We start from the raw sequence: 16817 nt of genomic DNA, 5'->3' as shown, positions 1-16817 counted from the left end.
TACGCTTGTCGTGCCAAATTCTCGTGCCGACACGCCCTCGTCGCCCGCTCAGCACCATGCACGCGTGTTTCCATCACATGTGCAACCTCCCCCAGGACGACAAGAAGCAAAATCAAGTTCTCCCTTGTCAAGCACAACCACGCTGACCGTGTCGTGCTGATGCCCACTGCACGCAACGTGTTGCGCCCAGAACTGGAGCTTGATGCCAGGCTTGAAGACGACGTGGAGAGCGACTTTGGCTTTCAGATGCCTGGGCACCCCAGCGGCAAGAGCGTGTCTGCTGCCGAGCTCTCGTTGCTTTTCTCGCCCCTGGACCCCGTCACACGACGCAATATGGCTGCAATGAAAGCCCGGTGGACAGCACCTGCTCAAGCCCCTGCTGCTGGGGCTCCTGCTCAACATAGTCCTGCTGGTGCTCCTGCTCGTGCTTCACATGCATCGGTTTCCCATGTTGCGCATACGGCACATGCTCCAGCTCCGCATGCAGGCAGTCGCAGCCACGATTCTGGGTCCGCTGAACCGATGCAGGTCGACCAAGCAGAACGCACGCCTCTCTCTGCTCTTGGTGACCGCCCTTCTTCTTCTGTTTCGCATGCAGGGCACGTGCAACCCCCGCATACAGTCAGGCGTGACTGCGCTACTAGGTCTGCACGACCGCCGCAGACTCCTCCTGGCCGCCCTTCTGCTCAACAAGCAGCCTCCGCAGGCCTAACCGAACTTGTTCAACGACCGAGGCCGATCCTGATGAAGCGTCTGTGGGCAAGCATGTGGACAGATCCCCCCGAGGCAATCGAAGCTGAGCTCGCATGGCACCCCAGGCCTAGAATTCTCGCGTACCGTTGGCTCATGAGAGCCTGCCAGCCCTTGCAGTTCACACCCCTGCGGGTCTCACCCACAATCCCAGCCGCTACTCAACCGCCCGACAACGTGTCTGCAGAGTCGACCCAACCGCCCACCGAACTGTCCGCCGAGCCGATGGCTTTGATCCCCGCCACTGCCCAACCGCCCGTCAACTCGTCTGTAGAGTCGACGGCTTCAATCTCAGCAGCTGCCCAACCGGCCGCCAACCTGTCCCCGAAGGCCTTGCAAACTGTGCAGGAGTTCCTTCAGCTCTATGACAGGAGCATCCCGATCAAGCTCAATTCGCCTGGGATAGATGCGTCCGAGCATCTGCCAGCGAGACAAGTCTTGAAGCCCTTCGACGACAAGGGCTCTGAGTGGATGTCCGCTGAAGCGCTTGACTTTTGCTTCGGGCGCCTGCAACAAGCAAACATTACCTCGCAAAACGGGGTCAAAGTCACCTTTTGGGTATGATGTGCGTGTGTGTGTGTGTTAAGGTTGGACCGCGGTTGCTTGATTGCGGAGAGCGGCGACTCACAGCATGAGGTAATCGATTGCCTAAGCAGCAGACCTTCGACGCCAACGGGACTGCTGACATGGACAGATCACTGCGAGGCCACTCCAACCGAGAAATCAGGTTCTCGGAGTGCAACGATTCATTGTCTGACACAGTCGCTGCATCGGAAGATGGCCTTGTCATCTTTCCAGCGAATCGAGAGCAGCACTGGTTCCTCGTTGTGCTGCATCGGAAAACCTTCACCATCCGCATTTTCGAGGGACTGAAGAAACCGGCTCTCGACCTTGTCGAAATTGTTAAATCGTTCTTGCCGGACTCGACTGAATGGAGCTTTGTTCCCGAGCCGGGTTCTATCTACGGGCACCAAGGGCCTGGCCAGACGGAGAAACCTCCTTGGACTTGTGGTTGGCTCGCCTTGTGGATGGCCGAGAGGATTGCACGGCTCGGCGTGTCAGCAGAAGACTTGCAGGCATCCACGTCTAACCCGTGGCCGTGGGTCCCTACCGATCCACCTCCGCCCACCGTTGGTCAACCTTCTAGATCTCAAGCCGTACCTCCCTTGTCGCTCCTGATTGCCGAGCATGTGCGGTTCAAGTGGCTCGCTGATGCCGCCCGCTGCTGGACACCGCACGTAACGAAGGCTTGAAGGGTGTTTAGTCCGCTGCTCTTGTGTTTTATTGTTTAATTTATGTATTTAATTTCATCTATTCCATATGGGTACGGTTTTAGACGATTTAGCTAGCGTAGACAGACGGAGTTGGTTCAGCAAAACTAGCTCGCCGAAGAAACATGATTCTAGGGGTACAACATTCGTTTCATGCCTCATCCTGGATAGCCACGTAACTAGAATTGATGCTACTATCGGTTACATGTCATAGACCTGGTCTGAAGCACGATCTGTTGGAGGTAGATCAGCTTGAAGAGACAGACTCAAGCGCGAAGAGGAATTCAGCGCAGTCAAGTTTCTGCCACCAGCCAGTGCTATGGACTAGGCCCACTAATCACAGAAAACGATACAATACTGATAAACATGGATGGGGATGGGACCTTGAGGCGTTCATGCACCCCAAAGCCGCGGTCGAGTCACTAAAAGCAAGTCTCATCCCACGACAAGAAGCGCAAGTACCAATGGCCACTAACGGCTATGATTCAAATGTAAATTATCTGACAACACTTTTAAAACCTTGAAACTTGTTGTATCACGGCAGTGGTGGTCACACGAGGAGCGTCAAGAAGACCATTTGCACGATTCGCTAAGTCGGCTTCTATCAAGTGGAATCGGTCGGAACAAAAGCAAAGCAACTCTAACACTATTGCTAAGTATTATCACGTACCGGTGGCAGCATGGGCGGCCGGTAAAACGACCGGGCACTCGATCCATGGTTTTGCGAGTTGGCCGAAACTTTGGCCTCCTCCCACTCCGCATGATTTAGTACCACATCCGCCCCTCCGCAGATGTGATGTCTAATGCACGTCAGAAGCAAGAAAAAGTTACAATATCAGAGATCGGACGATGCTGGACAAAGATCGAGCACCCGCCAAATGGGTCATTTCCGACCCTTCGTGATCCACCCTCCAGATATCACCGCAATTCCGCATCAATGATTTAGACTCTAGTACTAATTTACTGTTGTCTGGTAAAATATTTCATGGATGCGACTCGGAAATCGCAAGTTAACGCCCGTCGAATGTTTGGTCGGGTGCATCAACTAGACACCAACGATCACTGTCCACGCGCGATATAGAGCGGATACTTTAGAGTGTATAGAGTACATTGATATATGGCTGGTCAAGCTCCTAGGTGTCTACATGGCTGGATACGAGTGCGAAGCCAAGTCGGACGCATCGTGCGGCATCTCACTCGCCATAACGGTTTCCAACTCATCAGACATTGAACAATCGGAATATGTATGGATTACACGGACAGAGCTGGTGAAAGGCATCGATCTCGGGGCTAGCAGGTTTTGGACGAAATTCGAAAGGCCGATTCAGTCCTTCTTCGTGCTATCGAGCGCTACCGCCCGACCGATCCCGGATTCATATACATCATGCCAAGCGCTAACTTTCTATACTAGAGGTGGCGCTAACGGGCTGTCCTAGTCGGCGCCCTGAGGGCTCGTGGACGGCTGTCCATATCCAGCAGTCGGACACTGCCCCAGGCCCGCCCGTTCAATGGAGGTACCAGACCCATCTATTAGATTTTTAGAGACCATAATATCGGCGGTGGGTGCGGTCTAGGCCGAGATCGAGCGGTCGGCTTGGCCGCGACGGACCCGAAACCTGGTGCGGCCTCCAGCGCTTCGCTCCTGGCCGTCTCGCACATGATTCTATATCTAAAAAATCGGCTCATTCCAATGGTGTACAGTAGAAGGGGCTGCAGTGCCGTTTTGAGGGACCTCGTCACCAGGTGCGACACACAAAAAGGGGGTATCCGTACACGACGATGCAGGTGTCCCCCGTCCTCGCCAATGCAGCCACGGGGTGCTGTCAGGTCATGTACAAACCTGATGGGGTCAGGGCGGCGGGCGGTGGTGCACAGTGGCCTCAGTGAACTGGGGAAAAATTCCCATTGCAAAATGTATACCCGCAAATTTCCTGGTGAACTTTATGGCCTTTTTTTCTCGACCCGACTTGAAAGCAATGTATCACTCTTTTGATAAACCAAATCACGAATCACAGTGCAAGAACATGAACAAAATCCCAAAAAACAACAACAACAACACAAAAAGCCAACAACTCTGACAAATCAAGCAAACGATTGCTCGTGAACACGATCACGCTTGGACTGAACGTCGGCCTCGCGAACCAAACCTGTGGGCAATGGAAGATAGTAGTGCCGGATGTACTTGGCCAGGTACGATGGGAGCAACGCAGTCACGCTACAGAGCAGCAGGGTAAACCAAAACACGCCCGTTGTCATTGCGTTCTCCATCACAAAGTAGGTCGACTGCTGGATTCCTGCAATGAGACCCAGGAGCAGCTCAAAGACAAAGTACACGGCAATGCTCGCCCAGAGCGCGATATGGTGGTACACTGTCCATCGACGCGTTTCCAGACCCAGGTACAAGAGCACAATCACGACACAGCACGAGCTGAGAATCATGCCGAGAGACTGGTAGTCGGCGAGCTTGGTTTGCTGGTACGCCGCCACAGAAAAGAAGAAAATGACGCACGCCTGGTACAGGCTGTTGACGAGCACGACCCAAAACTTGCGTGTGCTAAAGTACAGACTCTGCATCGAAAATTGGTAGAGCTCTGGGAAACGCATCAAGGCCTCGGCCGGCGCATTTTGGTCCAAAACGGCGTTGACCAGCGGAGGCACGGATGTAAACAGCAGGTTGTAGAACAGAATCGTATACTGGTCAATGATGGGCGCGCCCGTAAAGCCACACCAAAACTGGAAGAGGAAAATGACAAACACAAAGGTTGCGTTCTTGTACAAGAAGTAGAAAATCAGGGACGCCAGGCGATAGTAGCTCCAGTGGCCGTGGACGAGCAGCAAACGCACTAGGAAGCGGAACTGCGCGATCGCAAAGTCACTCGCCATGACCGCCTGCATGCCCTCCTGGCCGCTAATCCCAATCCCGACGTCGGCAGTCTGAATCATGCTCACGTCGTTTGCGCCATCTCCCACTGCCATGGTCATTGCGCCGCGGCCTTTCTTGACCATGCGGACAACTCGCGCCTTCTGCAGAGGAGTGGCTCGGCAGCAAATGACGACACGGCAGAGCGTGGAGACGTTGAGCAGCAATGGGCGAAGTTTATCGCCGAGTGCGAACGCCAACGAAGCGCCATCGATGATGAGCGCGTGTTGGGTTGATGAAGTCACTTCCGTTGCATCCTCGTCGCTGGAAGCATCGTTGTTGCTCGAGTGACTTGGCGCTGCTGGTGCCGATGATGGACTTTGTTCCGGACTGGTAGCTCGTTGCGCGCTTCTGCTGCCGCTGAGGCTGACGCTTGTCGTGTCGACTGAAAGCTCTTCCTCGCCGTCCGAAAATCGATCTCGCCACTGCTTGGCAAACCCGTTGAAAGCTGCCATGATTTCGCTCGACTTGCGGCCGTACTTTTGGTGCCAGGGCAAATGAAGCAGCAGGTCTTGCTCCTCCTGCACGCGGCGAGCAGTGCGAAGCTTGCACTCCCATGCGTCCTTGAGCTGGGCTTCGCATTCATCTTCATCCGCCGCATTGATGACGACATGTGGCATGCCTTCCTCTAGCAGCTTGCACGAAAAGCCGATATTGATGGCGGTCTCTTGCTTGTCGCCCGTCAGCACCCAGACCTTGATTCCAGCAGCTCGCAGCGTTGCTATGGCGTCTGGTACGCCGTTCTGCAGCTTGTCTTCGATGCCAGTGGCGCCAAGCAGCGTCAGCTCGTTTTCGATCGAGTCCGCAGAGGCAGACACCTTCTCCTTGCGGTCTTTGAGCGCGAGTGAGGCTTGTCGATGCTTGAGCTGCCACGTCTGGTACTCGCTGTCGCTCAAGTCGCGATATGCCAAACACAACGTGCGCAGTCCGTCCGCCGCGTAGTAATCCAAGTGCGTCTGTGTGTCGGCTCGGACGCGGTCGTTCTGTTCATTCTGAGCCAGCCTCTCGTAGATGGCCGAGTCGGCGCCTTTGGAAAGCAGCCGGATCTGGCCCGAGCGCGGCAACTGCACAATCACAGACATGCGCTTGCGGTCAGAGTCGAACGGAAGGACATGCAGCAGTCGCAGTTCCACGGCTCGATCGTCGTGAATCAGCACGCGCACACGCTGCGCCGACCGCATGAAAAGCGTGTATCCGTACTGCCGAGCTGCTTGAACAAGTGCAGCCTCGTCGGGCGATTCGGCTTCGTAGACAATCTCGGCGACTTGGTCTGCGCTTGGGACGGCGGCGGGCGACTGAGACTGTCGTACTGTTGTTGCGGCAGTGGATGTTGCCGCAGATGTGGCAGAATTCGACGGTCGCAGTGTCGATGTGCGGGTCGGCTCGTCCACGCTCGGGCTGAGATCGATGCTCACATTTGCGCTCGGAGAGATGGCCATCTGGCGGCCCGAAACGGAGAGATGTGGAGGCAACGCGCTTGCACTGGTGCGCTGGACTGGCTCGGTTCCACGCCTCAGATTCTCCTGACTTGCTTCGAGACTCGATGGCTCCTCAAGGAGGACATCCTGAGACTCGCGAGGAATGGCTGTCTCAGGTGGAGCTGTCTGGCTTTGCTTGCTTCGTTTGAGCAACTGTTGCAGCATGCTCTTTCCACGACTTGGTGGAGCGCTGCGATGCAACGGTGCCTCAGAGCCCGACGATTCCACTTCCTCCGAAACTGTCGCCTCCTGCTCGTCCTTGCCCTGCTGTGCATGCTTGTTGGCAGATTTTCTGGTCATTTTGCGTGCATGCAGCTTGGCCTGGCGTCGAGCCCGGCGCTTGGCCTTGAGGTCTTTCATGCGCTGCTTCCAAGCACGCTTACCGCGCGACTCTTGCTCTTGGGGGCGACTGCTGGATGGCGCGCGAGGGGATCCCGGCACGACCGTGTTGCAAACGGCCAGTGCAATGAAAAAGTTTTCCATGGGATCGTCTTCTGTGGCCTCAGCGGCGGCTTTGACGAGTACGGGATCGACAGTCATTGCGTCCGCGTTGCTTGTCGCGTTGGCGTGGTCGGGCTCGATGGACTCGGCAGATTCGTCCATGCTGAAGGGCGGTGGCGTGGGACGCTGCGATGCTGCCGCTGTTGCATGGTCGCTGTCCGGAGAAGCCATTGGCTGCTTGCCCCTGCCTTGACTTGGCGAGCCATCTCCAAACGAAAACGCATGAGGCAGCGTGTGCGGCTCGGCGTGCCCAGAGTAGTTGGTCCCGTTCACCGAACATTTCCGAAACACCATCTGGTTTTGCGTCAGCGTGCCGGTCTTGTCGCAAAACAGGTACTCAATCTGGCCCAAATCCTCGTTGATGTTGAGCGCACGGCACATGGTTCGGCGGTCTGTTTCAGGGTGGTACAGCTCCAGGTCGCAGCTAATCAAGTACGCTTGCGCCAACTTGACAAGCTCGATAGTAATGTACAAGGATATGGGAATGATAACCTGCAGCACGATAATTTGGGTCCAGAAGGTCAGAAACCCAAACAGCGCCGGCGACGGATCGCTCGAGTCAAAGTAAATGTAAATGCTGCTGGGATTGTGGTCGGCGAGCCAGACGCCACTGAGGATGGCAGAAAGCAGCGACATGAAAAGGAGCAGCCCGATGCAAACAAGAATCTCAAGGTTCATGCTGCGCTCCAGCTTTGAGCGCTTCGAGCGAGGCCCGCTGTTGTTGAGCATGGCTTTTGTGTCGGGCCCGGCATAGACAATAACGCCAAGCACCCATTGCGTGTTCCGGAGAACGCACCCACGGAGAATCAGATTGGCCGAGTTGATGGGAATGATTGACTGGCCTTGAGCGTCTGTGGCAGATGGCCTTGAACGGCTACCTTCAGCAGAAGGAGGGGCTCGGGATGGAGTGCGGCTCGTGCGTCTGCCAATAGAAGATCGATATGGAAGCGAGTGAAACTGTGGCAGGTCGTCGTCGTCGTCGTCGTTATCGTCATCATCATCAGTCGAATTGCTTTGAGAGCTGTTCGACTCGGATAGTTCGCTTCCCAAACCCTCATCTTCAGTGACGGTGGTGAGGTGCGCAGTAGAGCGCATCGAGTAGGTCGAATCATCGTCGTGCCTCCGCTGTTGCGGTCGCTGGTGTTTGGCAGCGTGTCGCTCATGGCGCGCAGTCGACCGTGCTGACATGCGTTGACGCTCCTCCTCGAGATTCTGCTCGGCCTCACGCATTTGCCGGTGCAACTGTTCCTGAAGCTCCTTGTCGGTGGGAATGTGCTCGCCGCCAAGCACCAAAAAGCCGTCAAACTCGTAAATGTTGGCGTGTGGTAGTTCGCAGACGATTGTGCCTTGGAAATCGGCAATGTCCTTCTTGCACCGGTCGACGATGGCATCAACATTTTGAACGTTTTGCACGTTTCGTTGTGGTTGTTGTTGTTGCTGCTGCTGTTGTTGTTGTGTGGCAGCATAGTTAGGGATGACATTGGGCTGAAGCGCGGTCGAGCTGGTTGGCGAAAGATTCGGTGGTGCTTGCTGGTTTTGTTGTTGTCTGCGACTTTGCGGAGCGTCGCTCGTGTTGCCTACGGACGGCCCTTGCAAAGAGCCAGCCGCTGCGGACAGCAGCTCTGAGCCGGGGAAGGACTTGAAGTGCTCTTGAGTTTCATCCACCGCCATGCGCTGTTTCAGATTCGTTTCACCGTCCAGATTAGCCGTTTCGATGAAGCACATCCCGTGGTTTTCGGATGTCTGCAGCACAACCATGTCTGCCGGAATGATTTCGTCCTTGCGGAGAAGCACGATATGCCCAACTTTGAGCAGCTTCCACGCCGTGGAAATGACCACTTCCGAGACGAGTTTGCGGTCGGAGGATGCGTTGGCTTCGTCGCTCGCCGAGTGGTGATGTCCAGTCAGGTGGAGGTTGAGATGCAGGTGAGGTCTCAATCGGCGAAAATGCTCTTGTTCCTCGTCGTGCTCACTGCCACCACCGCCATCACCGCTGGGTTGATGCCCGTGGGCGACGACAAGGCCGTGTTGCAGCCGGTTGTTCACATCCGTGTCGGAGCGATACCGCCGTCGGTCTTCGTAAATGTCCTTGATCGCAGTGACTGCAAGTACAAACAGCAGAGGGATCATGGCCAGCTCGCGTCCGAATGCTCCAATCGCGGGGATCCAGTTGAGAACGACGACCACCAAAAAGTAAATGTTGGCAAACCGATGAAACTGCTCAAACAGATTTTTGGGGAGAAAGTTCCACCACGTATACTTTGTGGTGCGAATGCGGTTGTCGGGCAGCGGGTGCTTGTCTGTTTTCGCGAGTGTGGATGTGCGTTCAGCGTTGTTCACAAAGACCACGCGTCGAGGAGTGTCTGGCTCGTCGTTGTTGTTGCCGCCGGGTCGGCTTTGGTTGTTCCCGGCGCCGCTTGGCTTGGAGTAGAGTCGCTTGACGCGTTCTTTCAGGTGCTGCATTGCGAGTCGAATTCGCCCGCAAGCGGTGGGGGCATTTTCTGAGCGCCGCCGCTGCGAGTTTGCTTCTGCCGACCAAATATGGCCGTCCGCTGGTGATTGATCGTCTGCCGCAACTGCAGTGTCGTCGTCTTCGTGACTGTGATCTCTGCGAATAGCGTTGTTGTTGTCAGAATATTTGCTGCTGGTGGAGGGCTGCTCTTGGCTCCCTTGGTTTGGATGCGGCAGGGAAGACCGAGATGTATCACCACTGCGACCTTCCTGGCGTTGACTGCGCAAACGCTCACTCCCGCCGCTGCGTCTGCCACCTCCGCCTCCTCGTTGAGTACGTGCGCTGCTTTCTGGGAACAGGACGATGGGGTCTGGAGGCTCCTGATCCTCGGTGCCGGGCCTCCGCATCTCGATCGAGTTGGAGGCGTTCAAGTTGGAATCTTCCTCGTTCATCATTCTCAGGTTTTTTCGGGTAGTTGTGAGGAATTTCTGCCCAACACAATTGATGAATGATTGTTATTTTGATGTGTTTGAGCTCTTCCTAAAGTGCGAATGGCTTTTGGACCCGTGGACTGGTACTAGCTTGTCGGGACGATTGCTTCGCGACACACTGTTGGTCACCCCAGTTTTGAATGAATTCTGCGAACTTTTCCGCTTCACGGATTTCTGCTCGACAAATTTGTTTAAGCACTCAAGCACAATGCACCCTATCAAAATCTCCATCCTAGGACCGCAATCTCGACCAGTAGCCGATCAGCAGCAACGCAAACCAATTTGGCGTTTGCCGATTTCGTGTCTCCCTGTCGGTTGCATCGCACGAACTCCCATTTTTTTGCAATTACAAAGTAAACTATATTTCCGAGTGATTGTCCATTGTAATGTCCGTTCTGAACAGTTCACTCTTTCTCAGAATGTCGTGCGCAGTCCGTGCATTGTGGATTATTTCGCTCCCAACCGGAAAGCTTCTCGTCGCAAGGCAAGAGTCGAATGCGGTTTGCTTGATGATGATGATGATGATGATGATCATGATCATGAGGGACGGTCGGACTGACTTGCCTTGATCTGGTTGCGTGTATTGGGATCAGGCGCTATCCGACGGTTGAGCGCCGCGCCAAGCTGCTCGCTGCGTCGTCGCCAAGCGAGAGCGCTGCTTCCGCTACATCGCCCAGCACTAATGCTACTACTACTACTACTACTTCATCGACTACGACGACAGCAGCCGGCACGACGGGCGCTTACACGCCGCTGATGGACGATGCGCGCCTCGTTCCACAGATTGCCGCTGCACTCGCTGCCCAAGGTGGAGGAGCCGCAGCCGCCACGTCCAAGCAACCATGCGACAGTTCGGATCTATGGCCCGTGTTCTCCGTGTCCAACGGCGATATCTGGCCTCTCGTCGCTGTTCGCCAGGTTTGCGCGTCTTTCAAGCGTTTGCAGTTCAATGTACTTGCGTGTTACTCACTCCGGCCATCCAAACTGCAAACATTACAGAATGACATGGCATTTGTTTGTCTGCCTCTGATTGAGACACCCGGTTTGGTTCGGACACCGCTGGTGGAGCTGTAAGCCTGCCTTTGATTTGTGTTTGCTTCTAGTCGTTGCATTTGGCCACCTGCTCACGTTCCTGCGCTCTCACCATCCGACAACAGGCCCTCCATCACAGTAGGCGTGACATTGATGCACGATCTCGCCACGGCTGCTGGTCCTGGCCTGTTAACCGACACTGTAAGGCTCGATACTTTTTGGTTGTCACCCGGCAGAACAGTGCGGAACAGAAACTGACCGCCATATCGCTCGGATTCGTGCAGACTGGCATGGCAGCGAATGAAGTGTACAACTTTTTGTGTGTGGCGATGCCTTTTGGCGCCCCGCTCGATACGAGCCCGTCCAACGTTCGCAACCTTCTTACGACAAAGTTTCCTCCAAAGGCCTCCGCTGAGAAGGTACAACGCTCGACCTGTGTTTTGTTTTTGGCTATATTCCCCATTCCTGCTTTTGTGAAATCTCACACTGTTCTTGAAATCAACAGCAACCTGCTTGGAAGCCCGTTCTGTTCAAAGGCAAACAACGAATTGTGTTTAATGTTTCAGAGACGGTGCGGGCAGTGCAGTACGACAATCCTGAAGTGCTGGACGAGTGGGAAGCGTTTGGAACGATCCAATGCAAGGTATGTCTTTTGCAATTTGTGAGACTGTCTTGCCGAAAAATTATTGATGAGTGATTCTTGAAATGCCGCCAAAGGCCGAAATCGAAGGGCTTCCTGAAGTCACCGTCTCTCTGAGCTCAACTGCGGGTATTGATCAAATCTCGGTTGATCCGTGCGTGCTGAGCAACAATGACGCGCAAGTCAGCGGCGGGTCAACCGCCCAAGCGAGCGTGCTCAGCAATCGCAAGCTCTCCTTTGCACCACCTCTCGAAACTTTCTCCTTGTGTCACTATCGAGCATCGGGTATCAAAGAGCTACCGATTCGTGGATTCTACCAAATGAAGGTATGGGCGATTGCTGTTGTTTCTGGCTTGCCCGGAATTTCGTTGGAAGCATTCCTATGCGACCTTCCTCGCGTCTCTGCTCACCATGGTCCACCGCAATTGACAGGAGGCTGGTGAAAACATGATCAAACTTCTCGTCCAGCTCAAGCTGCATCAGCGCGTGAACAACCAATTCGACTATTGCGAATTGCGTGTGCCGTTTTTCAACCGGTAAATTGTTTCCGTCTTCTCGAGTGACTCTTGGTGCGCAACGACTCCATACTGACGCGAGTGTGTCTCTTTTTGGTACTATTTAGTGGTATCATCCGCAATTTTGAAGCTGCACCAACAGGCGGAACGGTCACGCTTTCTGCCAGTCAAAGGATGCTTGTCTGGAACATCGGTAGCGCTCGCATCAGAGTGCCTCTCTGCTGTCGTCGCAGTTTGCGTGTTTCGCGAACATTGTGTCGGTGCTGTCCTGACTTGGCTGTTTTTTTTTTTTTTTTTTTTTTTTTTTTTTTTTGGCGTGATTGCCAAATTATTAGGTCAAAAGTTTACAGGACGCAACTTGGAAGTCTCGCTGACTGCGGTCGTCCAGTTCGGCAATGCGCCAGGATTTGATCCTTCGGAGGGGATGAATGATAGCGAGTACCCACATGATCCTTTCTGTGTCGGACCCAATGCCTTTGTTGACGTAAGACGATTCGCCCCTTTTGCTTCATGGCTCTTGTGTGTGTGCGTGTCTGTTATCAACGCAGCGGAAGACTGACCCTCATCTGGCTGCTGACAATTTTCCGCTTGTTGACACACACTTTGCCAGCTCTTCTTCAAAATTCCCGAGTTTAATTTGAGCGGGTGCACCGTCGACCCAAAAAGCATTGTGTTGTATCCGTCCAACAAGATCAAGGCCGTCATCACTCGGGAGCTCACCGCCAGTTCGTACCGGATCTGGAATTCACTCGGCGAGGCGCGGGTGACCATCCAGCCACCGCCGCTGACCTGAAAAGCATGCAGGACCAGAGAGCACGAGTAGCGAGCGAACAAGAGCAACACCAAAGCGACCGCTCATCGTTCCGTCTGGTTGAAGGACCATGCACATTCATTATTACATACAATTGATGCTTGACACACTTCAAAAGTCCAAAAACAAAAGTCACATACTATCTAAGATGGAAGCGCACCGTATTGCAGATTCCAATTTTCGAACGACCGGAGACTTTCCCCCGACACACTGGGACGCACGTTTTTCATGGCGGCCTGGAAATCGCCAAGTTTCAAAGGGCGAATGTTTTCAGGACTAACAGTCAACACTCGATTGCCAAGCTCGCGAATCGGCCCAAGAGCGGCATCTTTGGCGAGCGCGGTCATGTCGCTGCCGCTGTAACCCTCCAGGTGCTTGGCAAGCTGGTCAATGTCGCGGTCGGAGAGCGCATGCCGACCCTTTTTGAGCAAGCTTTGCACCATGGCGACGCGTGTGCGCTGGTCAGGCAGCGGGATGTAGACGCGCTTCGGCATCCGTCGACGCGCAGCTTCGTCCAGGTCCTGCGGGCGATTGGTGGCGCCCATGACCAATACTCGCTCGTCTGGTTGTGTCCCGACACCGTCAAAGCAGATGAGAAACTCGTTCTTTAGTCGCCGGCTCGCCTCGTGCTCGTTGCCGCCGCCGCGTTCCGCCAGGATGGAGTCGATTTCGTCTGCTCAAAGCAAGATGGTTGAGTAAAGGGCGTTTTTTCACTCACTTCATCCACACACGCCAAACACGAGAACGTCACACACCGATGAATATTACACTCGGCTGCAGTTCGCGCGCCATGGCGAATAGTGCTCGGACCATCTTCTCGCTGTCACCAACCTAAAGTCAAGACAAGAGAAAGAGATGGGGCGAAACAAACAAGAGAAAAACCAAAGGTCAGCACCTGAAATCGAACGGCAAAGCGAAGCAGACCAAGAAACACGTTACATATTTGGAAGACAGGCTGGACGCAGTAATGTTGAAAAACTTGGCCTTGGCTTCATGGGCGACTGCCTTGGCAAGCATTGTTTTTCCTGTTGAGGCAACCACCAGAATCGGCCATGAGCGAGTTTTTCCCGACACAAACAAATCAAAATCCTCCTCTTGAAAACTCGCGCAAACAAAAGTGGTCGTTGTCAGCGGGACACCATTGCGTACCGTTTCCGGGAGGACCAAACAGCAGCAGACCACGGGAAGGAGCCAGCAACCCTTGAAACACGTCGGGTCGGAGCGATGGGAGAATCACGAGCTCGTTCAGGAGACGCTTGGCCGTGTCGAGGCCGACAACATCGTCAAACGTGATTGGCGGGCCGTTGTCCACAATTTCATTCAGAATGTGGTCGGCCATCTTGGGATCGATGTTCACCAGGTTTTTGTTGACGGCTGGCGCAGCCGCAGCAGCGGCAACGGCAGGAGCGGCCTTGGGGGCAGCAGAGGTGGCTGCCGGAGGTTTCGTAGCTTGCCGAGGTAAAGTGGCAGCTCGAGGTGCAGGCGTAGTCTATGCAAGCCAAAGGCGAAACAATCAGACTCGAGCACTGGACTCCTCCTCCTTCTGCAGGGCACAGTTATCAATCTTACCTGACGAGCTGGTGGTTGCGACGAGGCAGTCTTTTGGGCGGGAACCCCGCTGGCCTGGTCTGCTCTCAAGTCGCGAACCCGCTCTTGCACCTGAACTCGTGTCTTCTCCATGCTCTGCTGAAGATGCTGCCCTTCAGCGCGCTCTGCTTCCGAGCAGTCTGCGGCGGAGGTCGGGTCAAAGCGGATGCTCAGCCCGCTCTGCAGCTCATTTAGTCCGCGCTGGTACACTTCCAGAGCATGGTGGCGGTTTCCCGCCTCGTCCAGAGCCAGTGCGCGGGCGATGGAGTCGAAGGACTGCTTGTGGAAGTAGTTGAGCCGGACGAGCGACTGGCCAGACTGGGCCTGCGGAGGGCGGCTGCGCTGCTGCGGCGCCGACGAGCTAGCCATGCCGGCGGTTCCCTGCTGTGACGACGACGACGACGACAAAAATGAGGAGGAGAAGGACGCGCTTGCTCCGGCTGCGGCAGGGCGTGAATGAAGCGAGTTGCTGCTCGATGATGACGTCAGTGGGCTTCCACGAGTAGCTTGCCCTGCGCCCAAAGCTGCACCAGTCGCACCAGGCGCACTACTACTAGCAGGCGTAGTGTCAGCAGAGGCAGAGGAGGACGACGACGGCGGCGGCGGTGCGTCGGTCAATCCAAAGAAGCGTCCCAAGCGATCAAACCAGCCGGCTTCCTCTTGTCCAGCCTGTGCCTGAGCCTGAGCGGGATTTGCTGCGGTCGACGACGTTGTCGCTCACGTTATGACGATTGCTGGGAGGGACGAATTGGAAGGAGTTGAGTGAGAAAGGGAACTCGGCGAGCGACAAGCAAAGGAGGACTGGAAGCGTCGCGTGCGTTTTCTGAGCATGTCAGAGCAATGGAATGGTGTTGAATTCGAACAGTAGAGGTGAAATCATACAAATTGCCTTAGATTTCAATTTTCACTCCTCAACCAAGTCTCAGAAATCTAGACCCCATTCGCACGTCATTCATTCTCACTCTTGACCAACCAACCACACACTCACACTCCTCCCCTACCCCAATTTTGGCACAAACCAAAAGCCACGCAAACACGATGGACGCGACGGGCGTCTTGCGGATTGGCTTCCTGGGTCCACAGGGCTCGTATACGCACGACGCGGCACTGATTCTCGCTCGGCAGCTCACCGATCGCATGTCGCTGCCGTCGTGCTCGCGAGCTGCCTTCGAAGTCGTGCCCTGCGAGACAATCCCAGCTGTGATTGCCAGCGTCGCGACGAGCAGTCCGAGCTCTGGCCATCCTCACAGCAGCAGAACAATGATGGCTGGCGTTGTTCCGATTGAAAATTCAACCGAAGGCTCAGTCACGGCGACCTTGGACGAATTTGTGCGCATTGCCACCGAGCGAGCTGCTGCTGCTGCTGCTGCTGCTGCTAATGCTGCTGCTTCTCAAAGTCAAGATCAAGAACAAGCAAGGCGAACGAGCGTCAAAATTTGCGCGGAACTCCAGTTACCGATCGTGCACTGCCTCGTCCAAAAACGACAATCTGAAACTCCAACGTTGGAGCGGACGGTCAAGCGCGTTTATAGCCATCCGCAGGCGTTGGCGCAATGCCGTGAATGGCTTGCACGCAACCTGCCTGGAGCCGAGCCCGTTCCCGTCGCATCCACTGCTCGAGCGGCCGAGTTGTGCCAAAACGAGCCGGATGCCGCTGCGATTTGCTCGGAGCGATGCGGCCACTTGTACCAGCTCGACATTGCAGCCAGGGGCATTCAGGATCTGGACAACAACATTACGCGCTTTGTCCTGTTCTCACTGCAAGACAACGTCCTCCAAGCAGCACGCAATCTCACTCCGCGCGCGGTCTTGAATCAACCGCTCAATCCGAACGCAACCTCGGTTCGTCGGACGTTCTTGTGCTTTTCCCTGCCGCACACCCCTGGCGCGCTGAGCGATGTGCTTGTCGTCGTCAAGCACCATCACCTCAACATGTCCAAGATTGAATCACGCCCCGATCGGTCGACGCCTTGGCGGTACACGTTCTTGCTTCAGGTGGATGAAGATTTGCCCGGCGCGACCAGCAGCGATTCTGCTCCCGCCGAGCGACTTGCCGTGGCTATCGAAGAGATTCGAGCATCGCGCCTGTGTCTATGGCTCGATGTGCTGGGTAGTGCACAGTTGGCTTTGGTTTGATGTCGTTCTTTGCGTTTTTTTTTTTTTTGGTTGAGTTTTTTTTTTTTTGAATGTCTTTGACTCGCGATGCTGCAATCATAAATAAAAGCGAGTATCAACATACGTCCAGTCTTTGGATTTTCCACACCAAGCCGTTCTATCCTTTACGCGTTTCTCAGCACGATCGCATGGCTGCCATCGCCGGGCTGCGCGCCACACGCGGCTGGCTCAGCCGGGCCTCGCTGACCAACACC

The 16817-nt window shown here is 55.0% G+C and overlaps 5 protein-coding genes across 5 annotated transcripts; 3 read left to right on the top strand and 2 right to left on the bottom strand.

Annotated features, from left to right (window-relative positions):
- Nucleotides 1–765: 765 nt before the first annotated feature.
- CAOG_08625 (hypothetical protein) lies at nucleotides 766–1314 on the top strand (the record flags this gene model as incomplete). The annotated part of the gene is made up of 1 exon (XM_011271923.1): nucleotides 766–1314. One exon carries the CDS (start codon nucleotides 766–768, stop codon nucleotides 1312–1314), a length of 549 nt encoding a protein of 182 aa, XP_011270225.1.
- Nucleotides 1315–3956: 2642 nt separating this feature from the next.
- On the bottom strand, nucleotides 3957–9439 carry CAOG_02655 (ATPase). Its single transcript, XM_004349355.2, has one exon. The coding sequence runs from the start codon at nucleotides 9381–9383 to the stop codon at nucleotides 4104–4106; it is 5280 nt and encodes a 1759-aa protein (XP_004349405.1). The 5' UTR covers nucleotides 9384–9439; the 3' UTR covers nucleotides 3957–4103.
- An 841-nt stretch (nucleotides 9440–10280) lies between these two features.
- Nucleotides 10281–12972, top strand: CAOG_02654 (hypothetical protein; the record flags this gene model as incomplete). Its single annotated transcript, XM_004349354.2, has 11 exons — nucleotides 10281–10347; nucleotides 10457–10781; nucleotides 10863–10933; nucleotides 11021–11096; nucleotides 11180–11314; nucleotides 11401–11538; nucleotides 11613–11861; nucleotides 11968–12071; nucleotides 12158–12243; nucleotides 12386–12534; nucleotides 12661–12972. Coding segments are annotated over 11 exons (1583 nt in total), but the record flags the coding sequence as incomplete, so codon positions are not given.
- On the bottom strand, nucleotides 12912–15267 carry CAOG_02653 (spastin). The gene is made up of 5 exons (XM_004349353.2): nucleotides 14431–15267; nucleotides 14011–14350; nucleotides 13801–13886; nucleotides 13617–13692; nucleotides 12912–13534 (listed from the first exon to the last, which is right to left on the bottom strand). Exons 1-5 carry the CDS (start codon nucleotides 14815–14817, stop codon nucleotides 13005–13007), a joined length of 1419 nt encoding a protein of 472 aa, XP_004349403.2. The 5' UTR covers nucleotides 14818–15267; the 3' UTR covers nucleotides 12912–13004.
- A 74-nt stretch (nucleotides 15268–15341) lies between these two features.
- Nucleotides 15342–16589, top strand: CAOG_02652 (chorismate mutase/prephenate dehydratase). Its single transcript, XM_004349352.2, has one exon. The coding sequence runs from the start codon at nucleotides 15487–15489 to the stop codon at nucleotides 16582–16584; it is 1098 nt and encodes a 365-aa protein (XP_004349402.1). The 5' UTR covers nucleotides 15342–15486; the 3' UTR covers nucleotides 16585–16589.
- Nucleotides 16590–16817: the final 228 nt, after the last annotated feature.

The sequence above is a fragment of the Capsaspora owczarzaki genome, assembly GCF_000151315.2.
Source record: "Capsaspora owczarzaki ATCC 30864 unplaced genomic scaffold supercont2.3, whole genome shotgun sequence".
Taxonomy (NCBI): domain Eukaryota; class Filasterea; order Ministeriida; family Capsasporidae; genus Capsaspora; species Capsaspora owczarzaki.
This window is presented reverse-complemented; position numbering and strand designations above follow the sequence as displayed.

Excerpts from the sequence above, each read along its gene's own strand:
- CAOG_02653 (XM_004349353.2), bottom strand. The coding sequence starts at position 14,817 with ATGGCTAGCTCGTCGGCGCCGCAGCAGCGCAGCCGCCCTCCGCAGGCC. Across the intron at positions 13,887-14,010 it reads GTTTGGTCCTCCCGGAAACG|GAAAAACAATGCTTGCCAAG; the intron begins GTACGCAATGGT and ends TTGCCTCAACAG. Across the intron at positions 13,693-13,800 it reads CCAGCCTGTCTTCCAAATAT|GTTGGTGACAGCGAGAAGAT; the intron begins GTAACGTGTTTC and ends TCTTGACTTTAG.
- CAOG_02655 (XM_004349355.2), bottom strand. The coding sequence starts at position 9,383 with ATGCAGCACCTGAAAGAACGCGTCAAGCGACTCTACTCCAAGCCAAGC.
- CAOG_02652 (XM_004349352.2), top strand. The coding sequence starts at position 15,487 with ATGGACGCGACGGGCGTCTTGCGGATTGGCTTCCTGGGTCCACAGGGC.